Raw genomic sequence first — 24,128 nt, 5'->3', positions numbered from 1 at the left:
TTTCACTGGTATATGCTGATAAGTGCTATTTTGGGGCATTCATTTAATTTTCATTATCTAAAGTCGTAGAAAAGTCTTAGAATAAACTATAAAAGAGAATCATCACCACAATCATAACCTTCATTGCTGCTTACATCATCATTATCTTAATCATCCTCATCATCACAATCACTCTTCTTGCCTACATCATCCATCTTGAGGTCAGGGGTCAGTGTACAATTTTTAAAAAAATTCAACAGTGCTTCTTAGCGTCTTCTCCATTGACTTCCTGTGCTAACAGGAAGTCTGCGATGAGCTTAGCAGCTTTTCTGGGTCGCTCCAAAGCCACAGAGTGACCACAGTTGTCCAGCAGCTCCACGTGGCAGCTCGGCAGCGCCGCCTGCAGCACGGCCGCCCCCGACACATCCAACACCTGAGAGAGCAGACAAGTTCATTAGGAGCTCCGCATGTTTGTGGATTTGTTATTTTCACACCTTATTAGCCACATCAGCGGCTCTGTGGATGTCAATGTACAATTCCAGTCAAACATAGGTCAGAATAAAATATCTCAGTTTTTACAGGAGATGTTTGAGTTTCTGACACTGCTAACAGCATAATATCCCCCTTTCTGTAAAGTAATAACACATTTGATGAATTTTTCCTAGTTTTGATTTACAATGTGCAGTGTTCCCAATGCATTTGCATGTATGGAAATAAAAGCTATTATAAGGCTTTTGAGCTTCACTCACTTTTTTAAACACACTGCTTATTATTATTATTATGAACACAACTACTTTCTACATGACCAGTTGCTGTGATTCATCTACCTGGTCTTCTGTCCCCCAGATGACTTGCAGAGGCACCGTGATCAGGTGGAGATTTTCCTGCAGCGAGTGACGAGACTTCTCCCCAACGATCTCCATGAACACTGAAACACACACTCACTCATGTTAATCAACAAATTTATACGCAGATAAAAAAGTTACCACTACATAAACACACAACATATTGTGTAGATGTGTGTGCAGTGTAAAATAACTGCTGTGTGCAGCAGACTGACCTTCTCTGTAGAAATCGTTGCTGGGGAGTCTGTTGTCCAGAAGTCCTCGCATTACCTGACAACACACACACATCCATGACTTACTGACCCTGTACATTCAGGAACCAATGTATGTGACGCCTTGGAAGAGTCTTAATTTGGATTTTAGCCTTTAGTCCCGTACCTGTTTGGGGAGGTTGAGAGGGGTGTGACAGCAGAGTCTCAGCATGTCCTCCAACTCCTGAAGACTGGTGGGGATCAGAGGAATCCTGTCCTGCTCCTGATTCTTCTCCATCTCCCTAAGACGAATGATGAACTCAGACTCTGTCGGATAAACTAGGCCTGAAGAACAGAAAGAAGGAGGAGGAGGAGGAAAAATGCAATGCATCAGTATCCTGCTTCATGAAACAGTGTCATGTTTGAGTCTGGAGGTTAAACACAGAAGCATCATGTTGAGTTTACCTGCAGGACACACCAAGCTGACACTGGACAGGTGAGCTGGGTGGCGGGCAGCGTACACCCCGGCCACGTTCCCACCCATCGACGTGCCGACCAGGTGAAAGGGTTTTTTATCCAGGCCGACGCTCTGCACAAACTGCACAGACAGAGAAGTGTCACCTACTTTATTGAGAACAACAGTGTATCTGTCAGTCCAGTGCCCTGTGCAGCACACAGGTTTTAGCTTTAGTCTCTGTTCAGGCAGGACGGATGGTACTTTACAAGCTGCACAACACACACACACACACACACACACAAAAAACTAGTTCCTGTACTGAACTCTCACCAAAAACACAAAGGGTTGTTTTCATAGTTCTGATTAAACCAATGAGATACAACACACATGTTGTTAGGTGTGTTTTTACACTCTAGTCAAAGTCAGGCTAACCCTGTTTCCAATTGTTTCCAGTGTTTACACTAAGCCAAGCTAGAAGATAACCAACCCTGACTCTTATACTTCACACACAGACATGAGATCATTATTTACCTTACCAAGTCTTTATAGTACAACTTGCCCCTAACTTTCCCCCATGTTAGTTCAGGTTGTGTACAGACCTGGTGGATCCGGCCAACCTGACCCTCGATGCTATAGTCCTCAGCACAGGTGCGGCTCGTCCCCTCATGTCCGGGCATGTCCACACACACCACATGATGGTTCCTAGGAAGGTGCTGCAGCAGAAAACAAACACACCCAAAACCGACACAAATGAGAGGCAGGTAACATGTTCACACTGACAGGTCAGTATGCAGTTAGTCTCGCTCGCCAGACCCTCCTCCAAAGAAGAAGGATAAGTATGTAGTCAACGTTGTATTCCTCTCCCTTTCTTTCCATCTTTCCCTCAATCATTTCTTCATTTTATTCATCTCTCATTCTTTCTGTCCTCTATTATGCTTTCTTTTCTTCCTTGTCTCCATAATCCCTGTCTATGTTCTTTATCAGTTCGATTTCCTATCATTTATCAAGTCATATCATCTGCTTCACGCTTTACCTGCTCAGTTGAGCTCTTACCCCACATTTGGCACATTAGTGCTGTGGCAAACGGACAAATTTTGAGTTAAAAAAAAACTAAAAAAACTAAACCTAAGGTATTTAGTTCATATAATAGTATGTTTTTTGCCTAATTAAAGCAGAAGTAAGTGATATATTTGTGTTAATATAAGTCTTAAATAGTTATATCTTCCGACAGCAATCACTTACATAGAGTGTTTGGTCTGAAACACGGGTCTCTCAGTCCCTCTGCTCTGCTCTGAGCCGAGGAGAAAACATTTATCGTATCCTACAGTTTTTATCCAATGAGGAGAGAGAACGGCATGCAGGGCTGTGTGTGCAGCCAAGGGACGCCGTGAATGTGGTGACGTAGGGACGAGGACTGTTATGGTGCGTGCAACTCGTATTTTTCCGACCTGTGAAGTCGTACCAGTAAAAAAAGACGTACTGGTACGACTTCACGGGTCGGAAGTTACGAGTGGCCGTTATAGTGACTTTCACCGGTAAAACAGGTCGGAAAAACACGAGTGGGTTGCCTGGAACGCTACAAAGTCGTAAATTGTGACTTGAAGCTGTAATTTACGGTTTCAAAAGCCTGCCTGGAACGCAGCATTAGCCAAAACGACCGGATCGCTTACTTCTGCTTTAACTCTTCAAATTTATGTCACGTTCTTTGTGAGTCATTGTAGATATTTTTCATCCTTGCTGTCAGTGCTAATGTTTGAGCCGTTAGCTGGTTAGTTATCAAGTTAAGCCAGTTCATTGCTATGAGAGTCTGGGTTATGTGTAATAACAATACACACAGACAGAGCTGGGAGGAGGCCACGGGGCGGACCGAGGAGCAGGTGGAGAGATTATATCTTGGATCTGTTCATGACCCGACCTCAGATAAGTGGTTAGATAGATGGATGGATAGGCACAGCCTCTTGCACTTTTTGTGTTACCTTGACGACGGGAAGCCACATGTCTTTGGTGGCAGAGAAACCATGAAGCAGCAGCAGTGATGGCGTGGTGCCCCCTGGTGTCCCACGACTGGAATAACAGAAGCGGTAACTTCCGCTGTAAGAGTAGCGGACCACCAGACCCAACCTCTGACGCCAGTACCTGCAGAGGATTATAGATCACTGGGAGTTATCACGTGCATTTCAATTAATTAGCTTGTCTTTCCTCAAAGGTTAAACAGAAACAACGATTTAACTTGTTGCAGAGAACAAAAAACATTTCATGATTAACCAGAGGGCAACTTACAATGAACTACGACACCTTAAAGTTATGATTGTAGTTTAAGTGGAGTTTATACTGCAACTTTTGTCCAGAGGAGGCGCTAGAGGGGGCAGGATGCGATAAGGAGATACTGCAAGTCTGGCCAATAGCTGTTATATATAGACCTTGTGCCACTCTGGACGAAAACATCATGTGTTCCCCTCAAACCTAACTCTGTATGTTCACTACATAAAGCTGTAACTGTGTTAGATGTTGGCATCTTGATTTTGCTTGTTATGGTGATCATATTCACTGATTAGCTCTAGACAAAATAAAGCTGACACTGAGGGGAATGAACCTGATGCCCTGAGCAGCGCAGTTATTTTAGCTCTCCCCGGGGGTCATGGACTTTTATATCAGAGTCATGACAATCATTCAACTATTGCTGAGGTAGTTCACTGAAAGCCACAAATGATGCGACCTTGAGGGAGTGCCGGAGGAAAAGCGATCACAATAGTGTTATTCATCCTCTGTACAAAATGTATTGGCTGCATATGTGATACAGGTCATAATGTAAGTTACCAATACATTATTAATCTGGGATATTCTTCTAGATATTTTCTCTTCCTTGCCCCAGGTTGGTCATTTTATTACTGTATGTCCTAACTGTTTTTATGTAAGATTTTCAGGGTTTTGCCGCTTGATCTTCAACTTTTATTCAAATTACAAAACTGCTGATATAAGTGTTACATGACAGTGACTCAGCAGTGTGTCTCTGAGTGTAAGAGAGAGAGAGAGAGAGAGAGAGAGAGAGAGAGAGAATAGCAACAATTATCTTTTTTTTCTTTACAACTCGGACAAAGTCCAACAGGAGAGGTCACACTACAAAAAGTCTAGGTTCCTTCACAATAAGAGTGTATTGTGGACACTGTGACTAAAAAAAGAAAGAAATTAAAATAAAAAGTCTGGGGTGAATGTCTTTACAACAGTACGATAATGTGTTCAGACAAAAAAAGGTTTTTTATCAACTGAAGATGTCAATATAAACATAATTTAAATCAATTTAAAGGAAGAATGAAATCATATATTAAAAAATTAACTAAATAAAAATAAATCCTATCTGTAGATGTTCGGTTAGGGTTAGGGTTAACAAGGGGTGGGGGGTGGGGGGTGCATGATGTAATAATTGTCATGGAGATCACTTAGATTTCCTACAACAGCTTTCCTAAATTTCCACATCCACATTTTTCAGTAGTTTACTGGTACAGTAGTTCAGTTACACTTAGATGTGCACAGTGATTCAAGTAGTTAAATGACTTTTTGCCATTATTTGTGTAATGAACTGCTGTAACTACAAACAGTTTTGGGCTATCAAAGGAAACATTTTCACACTGCTTTTCCACTGTAAATGAACCCTGTTGTGACCAGGATTGCCCCATAATCCCCTCATCCCGACCGCTGGGAAGGCAGCCCAGGAAATGCATTCGTTAGGCCGTCACCACCACACACTTGACCTTTGTGTTGTGCGTGTGCAGAGGCCAAAGTCGGGCACAGCTTAGCGATCACACAGTGACAACATCAGCGTGGACAAACCTCCTGAATCTCAGCCTGAGGAGGAATCACCACAGTCAAAGCCGACATTTCAGCCCTTTAGCCATTTTATATTTTTAGTTAATGTTTCGTCCTGTAAACATGTTTTTTCAATTAACTTAAACTCAAGTCAGAGGCGTTTTTCTGACTTTGTTTTGTCACAATTTCATATCACATGCACATTTTCGATTTCATAGTTTTTCTCAGAATTTTTGAGAATAGAAAACTGAGCTATTTAAAGTGCAAGTACTTTTACTTGTGTTCATGCCTGAGAGGAAAATGTTCTTTATGGAAATGTTTTTAATTCTCTTAGCTTAAATATAAATCTACGGCTAAGTTGTAGAGTTGTGTAATAAACTACCAACTAGCCTACTAAACATGAGGCACTAACTTTGATGTATTAATGATAATAATAATAATAATAATAATAATAATAATAATAATAATAATAATAATAATAATGACAAAGGAATTTCTGTTATTTTTGGTAAACATCAACAAAATGATTAACAGTTCATGTGATCCATAAAATGTAATTAACATAATCTCAGTAGAAAACCCCAGCAGTCTCACTTTGCTTTGTTATAATAGGCCTACACTGATATTAGGGGCAGACGTTCCAAATCAGCATCTGCTATGAACACTGATACTCAGACGGCTGTTGAGTGTGTCAGTTTATATTGTATCATTTCATCAGTTTCTTAATATATTAGTCAATGTAAACCATTGTTATCCAGCTGTATTTCTGTTGTAGTTCTGTATTGTGTGTTTTTACCAGTTGTAGGCCTTCAGGAGGACTCCTGGCCAGAAGACGAGGGAGGTGATGAAGGCGAGGACGGGTAGAACCACAACACCTCCTGCGAGCATTATTGTCTTAGTCGCACCCAGCTCCATAGCTGCTCACTCCCTTTAGAATAAGACATACACAGACATCATCATCTTAGGTCAAATAGCTCTGTGTTTGGACAGTAGATGCTGATGGGGCCTGTCAGCTCACTGATGTAATGATGGCTATGATGATCTTAAAGGTAGTTTCACCATTTCTTCTGTCCAACCATTAAAGCAGCTTTATGTAAGTTTCTGTTATTGCTACATGGTCAAAATCAGCATCACAGACCCCTGCACTGTTTAAAGACATGCATTAGGCCACTTTAAGTATAAGTCCACATACAAGCATATAGTGACCAATTAACAACAACAACAACAACAACAATACATTTTATTTATATATTCAAGAATTCTGTGCATTTTTGATTTAATATTAGATTTTTGTAAAAAGCCTGTCATAATAATCTCTTTGTCTATGTGTAGCTAATTGTACAAGTAGGCTACAGTAGCCTTGTTAATAAGCTCAGAGAAGTTTGTGAACGTTTTTAGCCTCAAGACAGAGGGACTGTGGTGAAGTAATATGAAGCGATGGCTGTCAAAAACAAACAAACAATCAAAAAACGTGTAATCGGCAGCAGCAAAGAAAAAGGCCTGAAAATGACATTTTAGTTTACACTACAGAGGCAGAAACGGAACTTCACCTATCGTCGAGTTCACTGGTTTCCTGTTAGTTTTGCCTTAGCTACATTTTATTTTGAAGGTTCAGAGGTGAAACAGAGGTCCTAAAGCAGCGGTAAAGACCACACATGTCAAACACACCTGTACTCTGACTGGTCCTCCTATTCTCTGAAAAGTCACGTTAACGTGTTGTTGAACACATAACATCAAACCTGAACACAACACGGACACTGCAGGATTAATGAACACATAACTACAGTAGCTACACTCACGCAGTCGCTCAGTCAGACGCTGCCGTGAATAGAAACAAAGCCTTTGTTCAGTATCAGACGTCTGTTGTCACCTGTACACAGAGACCCCGTACCTGTCCGAGTCCTCTTCGGTCTGTCACCGCCGGCTGTCCTCCATTCAATCCGCTCCTTCTCCTCTTTCACCCAAATTACACAACCAACACACTTTCATCTGCACTTAAAGGGGAAGTAGCTACAAAAGAGACGTCCGTGCTGTGTTCAAGTACAGTAGGACGCACAACAAAGAATCGTTTTCCCGCACATGTGAGAGCAATGTGAGCCCACACGAGGTCGCCACCACCTCAGGTCATAACTGTCATGTAATAGGCTACTAGACCAACTGACCCCTAGGCTATATGATTGTATGTAGTTTCTTAAACTTATCAAACAGAACAGACAAAGGCTACATTAGGCTACTAACTGGTTTCACACCACCATACCATAGTGATTTACTGAACTGGCCATCTCAAAATGACCCAACATGTTCAAATGGTTATCTAACACTTCCCCGGACAGACTCAGCTTTCAGTAGTAGGCTAAAACAGTAGCTATTCAGAATCAGGACTACAACGATCTCATTTGTTACTGGACCTGTTTAAAAACTTTGTCAGCAACATGCACTCTTCTGAATGTAACTGCTTCCAAAAAAAAAATCCTTAAATTGTTGATGATGTGTGCTCTATGTGACTGCTGGTTTGATTTGATTTGATGTGCTCTCGGCGTCATTGGAAACAAGGGTTTACCCTCAATGGCTCTCGAGAGCCCTAAGGTTAAAGGGATAGTTCACCCAAAATTCAAATTTCACTCATTATCTATTCACCCTCATGTCGACTACGAGCTGTGAGAATTTTCATTGTCCTCCATGCCTTCTCTGAGTTACGGGGGGGGGGGGGGGCGGTCCGTGCAGCAGTATTTGTCCATATAATGGTTGTCATACCATACCAACTCTACCAACTTTCTTCGTCCAAAAAGACACACCAAAAAACATCCAAATACCTCCATACTGCTTGTGTGTAATGTCCCTCTTGTATTGAAGCCCCGACATGAGAAATTGTTCTGAAAAAAATTAAAGAAGTCTATATTTTAAGCTTGTTTGTAGCGGAAGCTCGCACTGACCGAGGCTTTAACCAAATTTGTGATTATTTTTATTTTATTTTATCTTATCACAGAAGTAGAGCACTTTCAAAGGTTGTCCAGTTTATTAAAACCAGAAAAGTCACGTCCTGATATTGGCCTTTACTTTATGAATTTGACTCATTTAGAACAGAGCAAGACACTTTTCTGAAACAACCCACAACTAAAACACTGTCACTCCTCCACAGATTCAGTCTGAATGGATCTGAATGTTTTTGATTCAGTAGCTTAGTTGATAAAATGATAAAAAATGATGATGATACGGCTGGCTATTTTTTGAGAATTAATGTAGCATTTGTTTTAGTTTGCCCATATTTACATGTTTGTAACATTTTGTTTGTTGTATTTGACTTGAGTTAGAAGTGTCACTGTACATTGAATTCATTTTAGTTTTACTTGTCCTACCTCATCCATATATGTTCTTGAGGAGTGACAGTGTTTTAGTTGTGGGTTGTTTCATAAAAGCGTCTTGCTCTGTTCTAAATGAGTCAAATTCATAAAGTAAAGGTCAATATCAGGATGTGACTTTTCCGGTTTTAATAAACTGGACAAACTTTGAAAGTGCTCTACTTCTAAATGCAACTGTTAAAAAAAAAAAAAAGATTTTAATGAGTTAAGATTTAACCATCTTGTGTAATCTGTGGGCAGAATCAGAGGAAGAGCTAAATTAGTCTCACAGATCCTCTGTAAACCCTCCCCGATGACGCAGGCTGCTATTAAAGTCCGTGAAACTCAAACCAAACAAAATTGTCTCCGTTTGGGACTAAAAATATCCTTTTCTGGTTTTTCTTTCACGCATCAGGAAACAGCTGTCAGACAGTCAGCTGAGTGGCGCAACTGCCCAGGAACGCTGGCCGAGAAACCACAGGAATACTTCACATTCCAGCAGGTAGTAGGTCAGTACACACACACACATTCTTAGCTCATTCCTAATTTTTATGCCTTTAAACCAGAGCTCTGCTACGAGGCCGTAAAACCTTTTGCTCCAGCTGGACGGATGATCTGATGAGCTGGATCTTAATCTTTTGGCTGACATTACAAGTGATACTTCTCAGTGCAACTTAGCTGTGTGTAATTGAATTCCATCAATGTTTATCACTCCCCACTATTAACTCAAATGGTAATTGTTATGTTTATTTATCTGCTCTAATTCATCACAAAACCTACTCGCTGTAAAGTTCAGGTACACAAAGACCTAGGAATATAGTCAATGCTATTGTCAGTGTTTCCAGATTAAACTTTGTCTAATGTACTGAATGTCTCAAGGTGCCACTGAGTGATCTAAAAAGACGATCAATAGCAGGAAGATCAATCAGAAGTCAATTTTATTGTAAAACACCAGCTGTGGAAACAAAACCACTGATATTCTCACCTGGTGTGGAGATATCATCAGGGTCCTTCAAAGCTTGTTATTTGTGGGCTCATTTACTATTCACAGTTGAAATAGTAGTGTTGTCTTATGTATCCCACAATTCAACTGAAAAGGCACCAAACAAGTGATGGTTACCTCTAAAGCACCATCTTGAATACCATCTGTCTTGTTCATGTCCTATTGCAGTGAAGCATAGAAAAAGCTGCACAGTATAAAGTGTATAATGTGCATGATAATAATCGTCGGGCAGACCTTTCCTGCATGTCATTCCCCGTCTCTCTGCCTCCCCTTTCTTGTCTATCTCACTATGTACTATCAAATAAAGGCAAAAAATATACTTAAAAGAAAAAAATAATCATATGACCTTTAACTTTTTCAGTAAAAGACACCCGGGGCCCAGGTGGATGATTGTTTGTCATTACATCCTTGCCACTGAGTCCTCACTCCGTATCCGGTAGGTCAGATGAGAGCTTAGATGCCATTTTCCAAAAAATGCATAACTCAGTAAACAGAACATGTGTAGAAAAGAGCCAGCGGTGGCCACAGTCGCCAGAGAATGAGCGTCATCAGATAGAGTTGGAATTATGTGTATCAGTTTACGGTTGGGATTTTTGGAAGTACGACTTAAATTGTTCCCGACTTTTAACTAATAAATGTCAACACACAACAGCCAAGGTCCACGATGGACTGCCAAACGTTTTCAGATATAAATCAGAGTAAATACTGTATATCCTAAGCTTCTGGTTCGTGTAGCCTCACGTGTCCCACTGAAAATTGAGTGATTGAGTTGTTACAGCTACAACTCACAGGACCCCACAAAAGTTTCCCCCTTGAATTACGTAACTTGAATCAACAAAATCTTAATTATAAATGGGAAATTAGATTTTCTAAAAGCTCCACAGCATCTGTTGCTAGTGCCTGAAAATAAAACTAGCAGAGTCAACGGCCAACCTAAACTTATCCTATTTTACTTTAAACTATACCTTCTGTGTGTGTGTGTGTTGCCATTAGAGAAAATAAAGAGAAGTGAAAGAAATTTGTAATTGCACAGTATTATAAGTCTTACACTCACTTGTTCTTAACATGGGAATATTTTGATATCCATTCCATGTACGATCTGGAAAATGTTCTCCAATGTTGAAATTCCTTGTTGTGAATTGTACATTCTAAACTGTATTAAAGTTTTCAGGAGTTTTGATGTTTTTTCCCCAGTTTGTCATTTTATTTTATTTTCAGGGAAAAAAAAAAAAAAAAGGAATCATTTCCTTCACAAATATGATTTGGAAAAATCCCTTTTTTTGCCGTTTTACTCAGAGAAAGATACCATCTCTTTGTTTAAATTGTATCCTATGCTAACATCTCATAACTCACTGAGTAAAGCTAGGCCAGCACTTTCCTCCTGTATCAGATTTAAACACTAAACATTTCATACTGGTTGCACAGAGACGACAATATCAATTCAATTCAAATCAATTTGATATTACTATATTCTATTATGGCACAGATAACATTGTATTGAACAGTATTGTCTACATGCTACACATTTAGCTAATCACGTCAAACTGTAGATCAGCCTTGTTTCTGAACTAATAGCATTTTGCTAGCAGCAATCCATTCAAAAACTAAGAGAAGGATTAAAACACAAAAGCAAATGTTAACTAATGTTATGCTACAATTATACTGACACATTTTATCATAATGAAACAAAAGCAAAGCTAATCAACTTAGCTTCTGTCTAGGAAATATTTCATTTATGGCCTACTTGTTTTTAATAATTTTTAGCAAGAAACTTTTCTCTCTTACTGTTCACACACTTCTTTGACACATAGGAATATTGCTTTTTAAAGCGTTTAAACCAAAAATATAGACTTTATCAGGGATACAACAAGCATGAAGCAGCACTCAGCAGCAGTACAGATCAGTCAAGAGATAACGCATCAGACAGAGAAGAAAATCAAGAAAATAACATTTTGGGTGGTAAAATCAAACTTTCCATTTCTACACTTTAAAAGCAGAAGGTTGAAGACTAGAAAAATACATCAGCAAAACACTCTCAACATCTAATTAGTGATATGCCTTTTCCAGCCCTCTACCTGTCCAGTTCTCTGAGGTTTAGGTTAACCAATACGATTATTTGTGCCTGACGTAAATGTTAACAAGTGAAACACAAACATACACAGATCCCACCTTGTCACAAATGTGTTTTCTTGAAGTGTCGGGTCTGGTCGTCGACAGTGAGCTGCTGCTTGTGTCTGTAGTTACAGTCCAGGCTGGAACCAGCACATCTGGCTCCCGTCACTGTCGGTGCTTTAAGTGCCAATAAATCAACAAACTGTGCCTTTAAGTACTTTATACACTCTTGTGTCAACTAAAAATTTCGTTAAGCACTTGAGACACCAGTAGGGCTCTGCTGCACAAGTACTTCAACATCAGCTAAACGTCTTAAGTATTTTAAACAGAAATTCATCAACTGGACATGTCCTCTACTAAATCAGTGTAATTATTGCAACACTTTTTCTTTTGTTTAATATAAAACAAGGAAACCAACAACAGTCAGTATGAATAATATTTGCTGTATTCATACTTTTACTACTTTTTATAGCACCTTTTCAGAGCAGGGCTGACACTTCTGTAAAGAAAACACTATGTTGTGTTGTGTTGAACAGTCTGCGTCTCAGTGCTGACAGGGTGTTTCCAGGGTTTGTCCGCACCTCCAGCAGCAGTAATGATGATGATGATACGTCTGTCCATCTTTCGCCGTATGAAAAGACTGGCAGAAGATCAACTGAGGGAGCAGGAAAGAGACAACATACGTCATTATCCCAAACTCACACAGACTTTGTGTATTTGTAGGGATATATCCTAATAAGGTATGATATTGTGTGTGTCTCGTGACGTCGTCTCACCTCATCACAGCCCGAGCATCGCGGCCAAACCGTCTGACAGTAGTGGCGTCCGCACAACAGTTTCTGATCGGACCAGAAGTAGACAAGGTCTGCCAATCCCTGGCCACACTCTGAGCATACAAAGCAGGTGGGATGCCACAGGGCGCTATGGTAACCTGCACGCTCGGCATACACAGCTGGACTCTCGCTGGCGACCTCACCATGGCAACCGGTACAATGCTGGAGGATGGAAAAGGAGAAAATGTTAAAAGTGAAAGGTGATGGAACAAAGTACCAGGATAAACATTGTGTTTCCAGATCAGAAGGAGACGTGGTTCACATGAACGGGGTCAGAGACATTAGAGTGAGGCATTCAGGGGGAACAGTGTTACACAATCTGGGAGGAATGTGATAAGTATTAGTATAAGTATAAGCAACTTTTTTGAGTGAAGGAGTGCAAGTTGGCTCAGGTCGGAAGTCTGTTAGAGGCAACAGTAAGAGATCCAACAACAAGAGATGAGGGAAATAGATGTAGCATACACACTATAAATGGAAGATACTTATTTTTAGTATACAGGCATTGTTTTTCAAGATCAGTACTGACACTGATACCTTGACTTTGACACTGAATCTTTTAAATTAAACTAGATACCAATTTCTATCAAATCTGTTTCAACCAAAACAAAACTACAGCACAAATCTCTGTTTCATTTTTGGTCTCTTTACATAAATAACATGGATCTTGGTCAAAGCATGCTCCATTCTTACTGTCCCACGCATGCTAAAGACATTTAACTCTTTATGTATTGAAACTTTACAAGGATTTTTCAATCCCTGATAGCATCAAACTTATTCTGATCCATAAAGGTATTGCAGTTTGATGTGCCCCACTTGATATGGATTTCCCGAGGCTCCTTATCTGGTGGTTTATCATCTTTCTACAACCAAGATGACCTGAATTCACATTTCATTTAAGACGCCAGGCGCCTCATTCACTCACATATTCGCTCTTGGTGCTGTTATCGGTGCCGTTAGTGGAGCCAGTGGGGGCGGAGGAGGTGCTGCTGTCAGTCGAGCCGTTGTTTTGGTGTACTGGAGCATCTTTCTTGTCGCTGTTGCTGCGATCCTTTGCCTCCTTTGCAGTTCTCTGAACGGCTGCTTCCCTCAGAGCGCCAGCCTCCCCCGGTAAGGCCACCTCCGCAACCCCCAACACCTCCTGTTTGTAGCTCTTCACGAACAACAGCATGGAGGAAATCTGCAAGAAGACATGGGAGAAGTAAGAACATAAAAGTTGCTTTTCTACTGGTTTAAGTAATATTGATCAGCTGATACATTGATTGTGCTGTGGGAAACGAACTGAAACAGATTTGTTAACACTGTTTTTTCTGTTGTTGATAATCATGAGTAGTGAAAAGTGTTTGGTTCTGGTAGGACACTGCACCTCCTCATCACTGGCCAGGCTCTGACATTTCATGGGGTCCTGATCGTAAACCGGGAGCTGGCTGAGGAGCTGCCTGCGTCGCTCCAACGCTCCATGCGTCCCTGAAAGCGGACGCTGATTCTCTGGGATGAGCTCCATGTACTGCATTGCCTGAGGAGGGTGAGGGACGGTTTAGTAACAGATGGTGGAGGTAAAAACAAATTTACTTTAGACTGAGAAATATCTATACACTCAGTTGTGTACACTCAGCAGTTTATTCAGTACACCTACTGATGCAGTCTACACAACAGTCCTGCAATAAAACCTCTTTTTTCAAAGGTTGGTGTTCAACTAATAGTTGTTTTCAACACTTTGTAACTGATTGAATTTCACCTTCTGCCTTTATGTCACTGTGTTGGTCTGTGTCTGCTATAATTCATCCTAATGTGATCATAATATCACTGAATTACAATTTAAAATGCATCTCATTCTCTCCATTTTTACTATCTTGCCACTGACATCTTAATTTGTTAATTACATGCTGTAAAGTGAATGAATTAGATAACATTGGTATCACGTTACAGTGTGGTTGGGATTTCCTAACAATGCATGGCTGGATGTTGAACTTCAAAGCAGGCTAAACTTTCACATGAACTACTCACTCCAGATGACACACCATGTGTCGTTAGGTCATTGCCATAGAAAGGTAGTTAGTCACTGTCTCTCTCTGGTACAATTATCTGACTAACAGTCTGGAGCAGCAGACTCGACACGCTGTAATGTTCATTTCACAGCAAAATACAAAAACATGCCGAGGATCTTTAGAGACATTCGGAGAGCAGTCCCACTGTTGGGTCTGTCTCCACTAGTTCAACCACAGTAATGTCCCCCACTACTCTCCCACCACACTGCAGGCCTACCGCTCAATAATCACTGTCATCATCATAATTATAGGCTGCAAGACCTGAAACATACTTCTGCCTCTTTTTAATGGAAAGCAGACACTCAAGTCTTTTCAGTATGCAGAGCAGACCGCAGGACCTGAACTCAACAACTGAGTGAAGTGTTGTGTTCTCGGGCAAACTAAACAGTTCTGCATCTTGTTATTAAATTCAAACCAACTAGGAGGGAGATCAATAAAACACTGATTATTCCAATCAGAGAAAACCCACACATCTCTCCTATTTAAAAGTCTCATGGCTTCTCTTTTCAAATGTCTTACCCATGATAATTAATTTCAGAAAGTTCCAGGTACAAATGATACCAAACCAAAATAATGCCCACTTTAAAAAAAAAATCTCAGCTCAAATGAAATCTCATCTTAACAAGCTTAGTTTAAACATGTTTGTGGTTTAGTTAACCTGCTATAAACTATGAGTTGATTTAAAACCTGATGTGTTTTGTGCGACCCTCACCAGTTTCTGGTTGAGGCCGGCCGGCGCCCAGTCGTAGGTCGTGGTGTTGAAAGTCGGGTCTTTGCGTGACACCACAGGATTTGTCACAATCATACGGTTCCTCTTGTACATGCGAAGGCCGCCGCCTCCTTTAACCTTCGCTGTTAAATGGGAGCAGGGTGAGTCGGCGAGCAGGCGTCCCATCCGCTGGTCGTCTTCGAGGTCGCCTCCAGGAGCGTGGTCTACCGTGCTGCAGCCACAGGCCGTACAAGCTTTCCTGTGCAGGAAGAATGGGAACGATGAGAGAAAGGAAGCTGATGAGGCATGAAGGAAAATAACAGCATGTTACATAATCAGCTTGTTGGGATTTTTGAAGAATTGAAATGCAGATTTTTGTTTAATTGCGTGAGCTTTACCAGTTTGGCTAAGATATGTAAAACCACAAGCATTTTTTCAGTCCCTTCATTCCTTTCATAGTTTTTCTTTTTGTTTTGTTCTTCAAGCAGAAACAAATCATTAAAAGATGGTGTGTACCTCCAAGAATGTGGCTGAAATCCAGAGCAGCTCCCTTTACATAGGAGACACACGGCTGCTGCTCCTCCTGCACTCTGCTTCATCGACATCTGGGAGGAGACAAGAAGCCAAATTACTGCAAAAACACAAACATGCACTTTTATATACATATATTCATGGCATTGATATAATGCTCAGTGCAGTCCACTTTAGTTTCTAAATTTCAAAGAACTGACAGTGAAAGTATTAAAGGTCAGAGATCACAACATGCTGTTAGGAGATTACTATTACTACTACTATTACCACACACACACACACACACACACACACACACAACAATACTACACGTCTATTTCGACTTGAATAGTCCCCAACAACACCATTTACTCTGAGTATTCTTGAGTATAAACTACAGTGAACAGCTGTTTTAGGAGATTATCAGGACTTTTAAAAATGAAATCATAAATGTCAGCAGGTGTTACTACAGACTACAGACCTGGCAAGGAAGTAAGAAAGTACTGAGGGACAGAAAAGTTTGAGTCTTGAGAAAACACTGGATAATATCATGCAACAAATGAAGAAATAAAAACCTTGAATTAATATCTCAAGTTATATTTCAGTATTTCTATTGTTGTCTTTCCAGATATTTGAGGTATATTTCAACTTTTTTCCTGGAAGACTTGACTTGCACCCTAACCCTAGCCCTGTTTCCGATGAGGAGTCAGTTTGACGGTTAAATATCATACTTCTTCTTAGTGCATCTAAGAAGACAAGATGTTTTTACTTTATAGCGACAGAGAAACCCTGATAAGAATATCAACCAAAACAACAAGCATGAAATTTCTCTCTTCAGTTTTGAAATTGAGGTTTGACTAAATAATCTTCACTAACTTCCACAGATTTTGACAAACTGTGTTTCTGGGAAAAAGCTGATACACAAACCGACTTCACCTCGACTTCCCCTGATTACAGCGTTACAGTCGTGTGTTTGTTGAAAACAGTATTTGACTGTGGTGATAGACGCACGGAAAGTTAATGGAGGAGATGAAGGGGAGTTGTTGTTTTGAACATTTCTCAGTGAGAGTGGGAGGAAGAGAAGGGAGTGAACACACACACACACACACACACACACACACACACACACACACACACACACACACACACACACACACACACACAGGGTGCATGATCTCATTGATCCACCCAGTGATATCATCTGTACTGACAAATCCTCTGGAGTCTTATCTGTCATCCAAACACTTTTTTCCCCCTCAGCTCCACAAACTTTTCTCCTCTTTCATGTGTCCCACTCTCTTCTGATTCACTCCTCTCCATAGTTTCTCTTCCTGTCCCCAGTGTGCCCAACCCTTCATTTCTAATTTAATTAAAACAAACACAGGAATAATCTTCTCCCAACACTGTCACTGTGGCCTTCATCACGACTTATATAAGTGTATTAAACACACAGCATCTGTGGAGGACAAATACTTCTCATTTTTCCCATTTGTATAGATTTAGTTGGGAAAACCTGTCAAGCCCTGCTCCGTAGCATATGTTTTTTGTTTTGTTTCACTTGTCTGTGCTGGGCTGCCCCACCCTAACTGGCTTCTCTGTGCTCCCCTTCATTTGCGCTTTGTGTGTTATTTCTAGTGTAAGCATTTGTTATAGTTCCTGATTTTGTTTACTACCTTTTGCATTTGTTTGCCTGTTTACTGACAGCCGACCTGTGTACAAAACACCTTTTTTTTTTACAGGTAAAGAAATTTGATCACTGAACTCTGTTTCTGAGTCGTGTTGTTGAGTTTTCATCCCTGCGTTCACAAGACCTGGGTTAATGTTTGGGTTCAAGTTAAGTTTAGGAGAGAAGTGTTACTTTACGGTGAAGGTACGTCTTCAGAAAATTCATGAAAAGCCTCTTCAAGGTGGGAAGGCTACACCTATACACCGTTCTATTTAAAACGTACACATAGAGAATATAGTCCTCTGATTTAACAATGGCTATTGTCCTCTGAAGTGATGGAAACATGACTCTGTACGTGTCTCTCAGGGTTTGCTGTTTTTAAATCCTTTGGCACGAAACCTGACAACCGTCCTGCTAAAACAACCTCCTGCTATTTGTCTGACAGACGGATGGACTTCCCCACCTGTCCATCTGTCAGCAGGTATCAACGAGACAATCTCTCCCAGTGGAGATGCTGCTGGGTGAGTTCTGGCTCACAGTCGGCGCTGCAGTTCAGCCCCAAGTTGTTAGATGGGGTCGAGGTTGGGGCTTCGTGCAGGCCAGTCAAGTTCTACCACACCAAACTGGGACAATTATTTCTGTATGGACTTGACAGTGTTCCCCAAACTGCTGCTACAATGATCAAAATGCACCATTGTTTAATTAAACAGTGTAACATTATAGGAAACATTTGAGCTTGTCTCTATGTAAGCTAACCCACTGCACAGATGCAACTGTGGTGTGTTACCCCATGGTAAATTTTAAAATAAAACCAAGAGATTATTACTTAACTCATAATTTTGACCATTAGTGCAAATTTGCAATTTGTAATAATGTTGGGCCGGGGCATCTTTGTGTGACAGGATATACAGTAAATGTCCTGTGATGATTCAATGCAGGAGCTTGTAATTCTGATACTTAGTTTTTGTCTCTGGTTTTCTATGTATATTTTTATGTATCATTGTATGTAATTTCACATTGTATGTTTTCAGTAGGCTACGTGTCTTTTATATTAGGTTTGTATAGTCACTTAGAAAAATGTCAAGACCCCAGGAAGAATAGCTGCTGCTTTGCAAAAGCTAATGGGGATAAACAAAACAAAACAGAACAAAATTAAACTAAACTAAACTAAACAAAATTAAACTAAACTAAACTAAACTAAACTAAACTAAACTAAACTAAACTAAACTAAACTAAACTAAACTAAACTAAACTAAACTAAACTAAAAAAGACGGCAAATTAGTGCATTTCCCCAAAAGTCAAACCTTCCACCGTTGGAAGTAAAGCAAACTGTCCATCAGCAGATCCAGAGCAGGTAACCTACTGTATGTGAGCAGGAGTGAGTGTCCACACACTACTGACTATAAAGTGTTTGTGAGTCAACTGTCAGACTTCAGAGGCCAATGACAGACGGTCATTAACAGCGAGGGAGAGGACAGAGGAGTGTGTTTAGAGGTGTGAAGTGTGTGTGACAGTGAAGAGGCCGCTGATTGGCACCGTGTTGAAAAGGTCAAAGTGTTGATGGCTGTAATAGAAACAGCTGAAGAGGAGCAAGCCCTCATTACATCCCTGTGGGAATAAAACTGACTAACATAGCGCGCGTGTGTGTGTGTGTGTGTGTTTATTGTTGTGTTACTGGGCTGATGCCATTCAACGGGAACATTTTGTGATCAAACTTAAACCGGCTTTAAAGGGAACATTCCTCTGAAACTCTGCTGATGGTGACGAGCTCCCATGACGTCCAGCTTATCTAGAAACCATTCATTTATTGGTGGCTCACTGTCACTCTGGTGGGAGGAGCCTTCGAGTCACAGACATGACTCAAAACTTCCTCGAAATTAAGAAATTACCTAATTACTCAGCCCCAAACCAAGACAGATAATGATGTTTACACCAGTCATCTCTGACATCTCTCTCTGGTTTCATAAACAACCATTTTGTCTGGTTATCTTCTTAAATTTCTTTTTTTTTAACATCACAATTACTTTTATGTGGAAGATGTTTTTATTTGACATGTGGAAGTGAGGGACAGCACTAAAGCTCCAGTTCAGTAGGAAGCATTACATCTATTCAGTGCACTGAAAGCACAAAAAAGGCAAAATGCATGAGGCTATAATGGTCACAGTGTTTTTTTTGCTGACTACAAGAATAAAATGAACAAAAGTCGAATGACAAAAAATAAGGCTTAAGCACAAACATTCATTCTGCCAGCTGTCACTGACAGTCTTCGGTCAGAGTGACAGTTTCCTGACGACAAACACTGAGCGGTACGCGCTCATACGTTTCTCTGAGTGAGGGATTTATAAGAGCCAAGCTAGAAACGCATTTTTTCAGAAAGCGGGAAACGTGAGGCGGCTCTATATTTAGGAGTCCGATAAGGCGAGTATGTTGTTGGTGGACTGGACTCAGCTGAGCCTCACTGAGTAACTCCAAACATGTCAGCTATGTAAAGGGGAAACTGCAGGAAACGCTGTGAGATAAGAGGCTGGAGGTCAGAGAGGGTTGGGTCGACCTGCTGCGCTTTAACATCCTGAGCCCAGACCTCTGACACACGGCATCCTGGATACCACTGTTTTCTATTTAATCCAGAAAATATTTCATATGTAAGCCTGGGAACATTTTTCACTTGTGTTTCACTCAAGTGTGATCGTGCAAACGAAGGGCAAATCAGAGAGAAACAGAGTAGGTGGGAGGGGCAGACATTATAGTGATTTAAAATGAATAAGTCAGTTAAAATGAAGGTTTACTGGAGACAAAACTGAAATTACAGTGTTTAATGATGATTAAACTGTCTTTGCTTTGTGTTTTTGCAATTGGAATATCTATTAAACTGTATAAACTGATGGACAGTAAAAAATTATCTGTTTTGATCTTTTGAAGTTAAGATTAAGTTAATTTTCCATTGATCTATTTCATCATTTGAGAAATGCTGCTTTTATTGGTCTCATGTGATTGAAAATGTAATATTCACATATGGTGTTTGTATGGTCAAATAAAACAGAAGATAAGCAGAACTTTCTCTGTTTAGTCACGGCTGAATTCAACTCTATTTTGCCTCTGAGTTCTTGTTGGTGATTCAGTTTTTGTGCTCTGAGCTGAGGATCAAAGCCACAACCTCAAAACTCGCAATGGTCTTGTGACAGCGAGCGGTGCCTCGATTCTCGGCTGCCATGAGCTGCCAACTGGGCAGCGCCAGAGGGAATGAGTCAACAGCTCAGAGAAATAGAAAACTGAGGAAGCTCTGAGGTTTTATGAGGTGAATTTTTAAGTCCGACACCCAAAGTTAAGACTGAAAAGTGATCAGAGAGAAACTCAGAGTGCAGTCGATACTGTGATATGTTGATCTGACACCTGTGGTCTGTTTGTTCTGTTTTGTTTTCAGTATTTGGAGCATCCAAAACAAATATTGGTGTGGTGAGCCATAGAGAAAATCTATATATGTCTTTATGTCCTGATGTGTGGTCATCACAGACAACAAGCTGCCATCAGCCAGGGCTTCAATGTGACTGCTGTGAATGTTTAAAGGAGAATCAAAAAGCAGTTTTGCAGTTATCATGAAAAAGGTCTTCACTTGGTCAATGAAGTCTGACAGTGTGTGTGTGTGTGTGTGTGTGTGTGTGCGCGCGCGTGTGTGTCGGGAGTTATTTCTATCCTGGTGATGGCAGTTTTTCCATCTTCACAGTATGAGGGGGGGAGTGTCACCTGTCCAGGGATCAAACCGTGGACAGGTGACACTGATCCGTCAGGTTATCTGCCTCAGACTGATGTGACCTCTGGACGGACAACCAGAGGATGAATTATGAGGGATCTGTGGGAGACAGATCCCTCATAATGGTTGTCCACCTGCCAGAGCCAAGATATCTAGTCTGGTGCGCCTTAACGAGAGGACAGAGTGGATCATTTAATATTAATCTAAATTTCTTCTGCACGATATAGTTTCTATATTTTTTTTGTCAATTGTCGATTTATGAATTCTGTTTAGGATAATAATGAATTGAAGATGTGGAAATGCTTACATTTCCACATTCTGCAACTTTCTCTGTTGTTTGAAAATAAGTGATCTTAAGTGTATTATAAAGACCCATGCCTAAAGAACTTTTGTATCCATTAAGTATTTAAGTAATAAAAATGTCCTCTAAAGCAAAAGGACGTGTTTAGCAACATGTTAGAGTAGAGTATTGATCCTGGATGGGTTCAATGTTTGTTTTTTCTCTAAGCCCATGCAAGCTGGCTACTGAAGTTCATTCATTCATTCATTCATTCATTCATTCATTCATTCATTCATTCAACCAACAGAGGATGTTGTATATCGGTGTATAGAAATTATTCATCAAGCTGATATAAAATACCAGGTTGCTTGTTTCAAAACCAGCTACTAAAGCCTGTAGCAACTGATGCTGCTACGAGTGACACATGTCTATATCATCTCCATATGTCTAGTGTAAACAAAGTAAACCTCTCAAACGAGATCAATTGACACTAATACAATCCCAGTATAAGTAAAAAGAAAAAAAGATTATGAGGCTGAGTCTCTCAGAAATGTGAGATCTTTCAGGAGGCTTGTGAATAAATCATATTTTAAACTTGGAGCTGATATTGACTAATAAAATATTTTATGTAGGCTACAGTAAATATACAAATACACAATATCAAAAGTATCAGAAGTTCCTTCACCTCAGTAAAGTCGTCTCATTCAAAGACAGGAGTTTCTCCAGGTCTCCATCAACAGCAGAGTTTACATCACACCAAACTCTCTGACCCTTGACCCCCACATTGCTATTCTAAATCTCTCCGTATCTATGAATGATGAGTTTCAGATGGACACATGTAAACGTTTCTGCCCTACCTTCGCCATGGCTGAGCTCACGTCCATGTTGTCCAGTGTCTCTGTCGGCTGTTCGATACCTCGACCCTTCAGCTCTCTCTGACTCGGCTCCTCCAGAACAATGGGACTTTAAATTCCTCTCCTGTCGACCACACTTCCTCTCTGCCCGCCCACAGTCGCTCCTGCCGCCGCTCTGCTCCGCCGGCTCTCCACAGCCCACTGCAATTTAACCGTCTAGACTTTCATCTCATTCCTGCTCAGCAACATCAGCTCTCTTCTTCACTTTTTGAACTCACTTCACTTCTCTTCCTATTTACATTTATTTTTTCTATTTTTGTAAATCTAAAAGAACAAAACTCACCTTTCTTGTCTTTTTTCCTCCTCTGCCTTTTTTCTCTCCACTCTTTCCTCCTGATTTGTCTGCTTGCCAACTCTCCTTCTCCACCCTCTGCAACGTGAACTGAGCAGGTTTCTTCACCTCTTGATTTTGCTCCAATACGCCACTGAAGGGAAACTGATTTGTCTCTCAGCGCTTTCTGCTTCACAGCAAAACAACAGTTTCTTCATTCACCCTCTGTTTGTGCTGAGCAGGAAATTCACTCTGCTTTGTTAAATTCTACAGGTGCCTGCAGCTGTGGACTTACAACAGCAGACTGGCAGCAATCTGGGAGATTTATGGTCTTAAAAACAACAGCTGTACTGTTGGTAATGACTCCTGACTCTGCACCGGGACAGATCAGGCTGTTAGCTCAGCCCTTGGTCTTGAGCGGACTGGATGACTACCTGGAGCAGCGAGGCCTGACTGGACTGTTTGTGTTTTTAATCCGAGACAAAGACAGAGAGAGCCCTGAGGGATTCCCTGCTCACATTATACCAGCCAATCAGAGTGAGTCTGAAAAAGTGCTCAGCCAATGGGAACGCCGCAGAGTCCTCCTCCTCCTCCTCCTCTCATTCTGCAGTTTTCAGTGTGTGACTCAGAAGAATGTGGGCCACAGTGCCAAGCAGGGCCAAACTGGGCTGAACACAGCGCGGTAACATACTGGGGCTTTACTGGTCCAGATGAGTCCAGACCGTGTTTAAAACAGACAGGGATAGAGGCTGAGGACAAGGCAAGTCCGTAAGAGGGATAGAGTGATCCATGCTGAGCCACACAGAGCTGGGCAGAGCCAGGTTTGTCCAGCAAAGGTTCAGGAACAAGGCCAAACTGAGCTACATAAACCACACAGAGGTCAGCAGAACCAGACTGGACCAAAATGGTGGATGGACTTGCACTTATATAGCGCTTTTCTAGTTACTCGAGCCACTCAAAGTGCTCTACACGGTTTGTCACATTCACCCTTTCACACACACATTCACACAGCTCTGTTCGCAGAGAGAGGGGAGCTAATAATTCACACACATTCATACAGCCGATAATACATTGGAGGGCAATTGTGATTCAGTGTCTTGCCCAAAGACACTGACTCGACATGGGGACGGAGGAGGACAGGAATTGAACAGTCGACCTTCTGGTTAGCAAACAACTCAGCTCTACGTCCTGAGCCACAGCCGGGATGTAGATGTTGGTTCCCAAGGCTTGGGAGAAATGATGTCATGTCACATGATCAACCATCATTTACACTGTGACCACATGGTCTGTTTGCATCATGCTCAACGCTTACTTTAAAGTATTTTTCATCTTTTGGTTTTGTTGCTGAACCTCTGAAACACAATCCTGGTTTCATTTAACATATCCTATGTCACTGAGTGTGTGGGATCAGCACTTATTACA

The 24,128-nt window shown here is 40.9% G+C and overlaps 2 protein-coding genes across 5 annotated transcripts; both read right to left on the bottom strand.

The window, feature by feature from the left end:
• Positions 1–177: 177 nt before the first annotated feature.
• LOC146987638 (monoacylglycerol lipase abhd6-A-like) lies at positions 178–7,284 on the bottom strand. Of its 4 annotated transcripts, none has more exons than XM_085776899.1 (9): positions 7,168–7,284; positions 6,073–6,204; positions 3,449–3,608; positions 2,072–2,185; positions 1,481–1,613; positions 1,203–1,360; positions 1,040–1,094; positions 807–907; positions 178–412 (listed from the first exon to the last, which is right to left on the bottom strand). In XM_085776899.1, exons 2-9 carry the CDS (start codon positions 6,189–6,191, stop codon positions 233–235), a joined length of 1,020 nt encoding a protein of 339 aa, XP_085633025.1. In that variant the 5' UTR covers positions 6,192–6,204; positions 7,168–7,284; the 3' UTR covers positions 178–232. The 4 variants fall into 4 exon arrangements, with proteins under 4 accessions (XP_085633025.1, XP_085633026.1, XP_085633028.1 ...); XM_085776900.1 differs by having other exon boundaries at positions 7,076–7,235; XM_085776902.1 differs by having other exon boundaries at positions 6,073–6,196; positions 7,161–7,214.
• Positions 7,285–10,845: 3,561 nt separating this feature from the next.
• On the bottom strand, positions 10,846–22,461 carry lmcd1 (LIM and cysteine-rich domains 1). Its single transcript, XM_085776892.1, has 7 exons — positions 22,379–22,461; positions 15,833–15,921; positions 15,320–15,575; positions 13,926–14,075; positions 13,485–13,739; positions 12,506–12,724; positions 10,846–12,384 (listed from the first exon to the last, which is right to left on the bottom strand). The coding sequence occupies exons 1-7, from the start codon at positions 22,403–22,405 to the stop codon at positions 12,274–12,276; spliced, it is 1,107 nt and encodes a 368-aa protein (XP_085633018.1). The 5' UTR covers positions 22,406–22,461; the 3' UTR covers positions 10,846–12,273.
• Between the last annotated feature and the right edge of the window lie 1,667 nt (positions 22,462–24,128).

Source organism: Trachurus japonicus, chromosome 5, assembly GCF_045865225.1.
Source record: "Trachurus japonicus isolate A0001 chromosome 5, Traja_1.0".
Classification (NCBI taxonomy): Eukaryota; Metazoa; Chordata; class Actinopteri; order Carangiformes; family Carangidae; genus Trachurus; species Trachurus japonicus.
The sequence above is the reverse complement of the archived record's forward strand: the minus strand, read 5'-3'. Positions and strand labels throughout refer to the sequence as shown.

Excerpts from the sequence above, each read along its gene's own strand:
- LOC146987638 (XM_085776899.1), bottom strand. The coding sequence starts at position 6,191 with ATGGAGCTGGGTGCGACTAAGACAATAATGCTCGCAGGAGGTGTTGTG. Across the intron at positions 3,609-6,072 it reads CTCCTGAAGGCCTACAACTG|GTACTGGCGTCAGAGGTTGG; the intron begins GTAAAAACACAC and ends AATCCTCTGCAG. Across the intron at positions 2,186-3,448 it reads TGTGGCTTCCCGTCGTCAAG|CACCTTCCTAGGAACCATCA; the intron begins GTAACACAAAAA and ends TTTCTGCTGCAG.
- lmcd1 (XM_085776892.1), bottom strand. The coding sequence starts at position 22,405 with ATGGACGTGAGCTCAGCCATGGCGAAG. Across the intron at positions 15,576-15,832 it reads TTTCAGCCACATTCTTGGAG|GAAAGCTTGTACGGCCTGTG; the intron begins GTACACACCATC and ends CTTCCTGCACAG. Across the intron at positions 12,725-13,484 it reads ACAGCACCAAGAGCGAATAT|CATTGTACCGGTTGCCATGG; the intron begins GTGAGTGAATGA and ends TCCATCCTCCAG.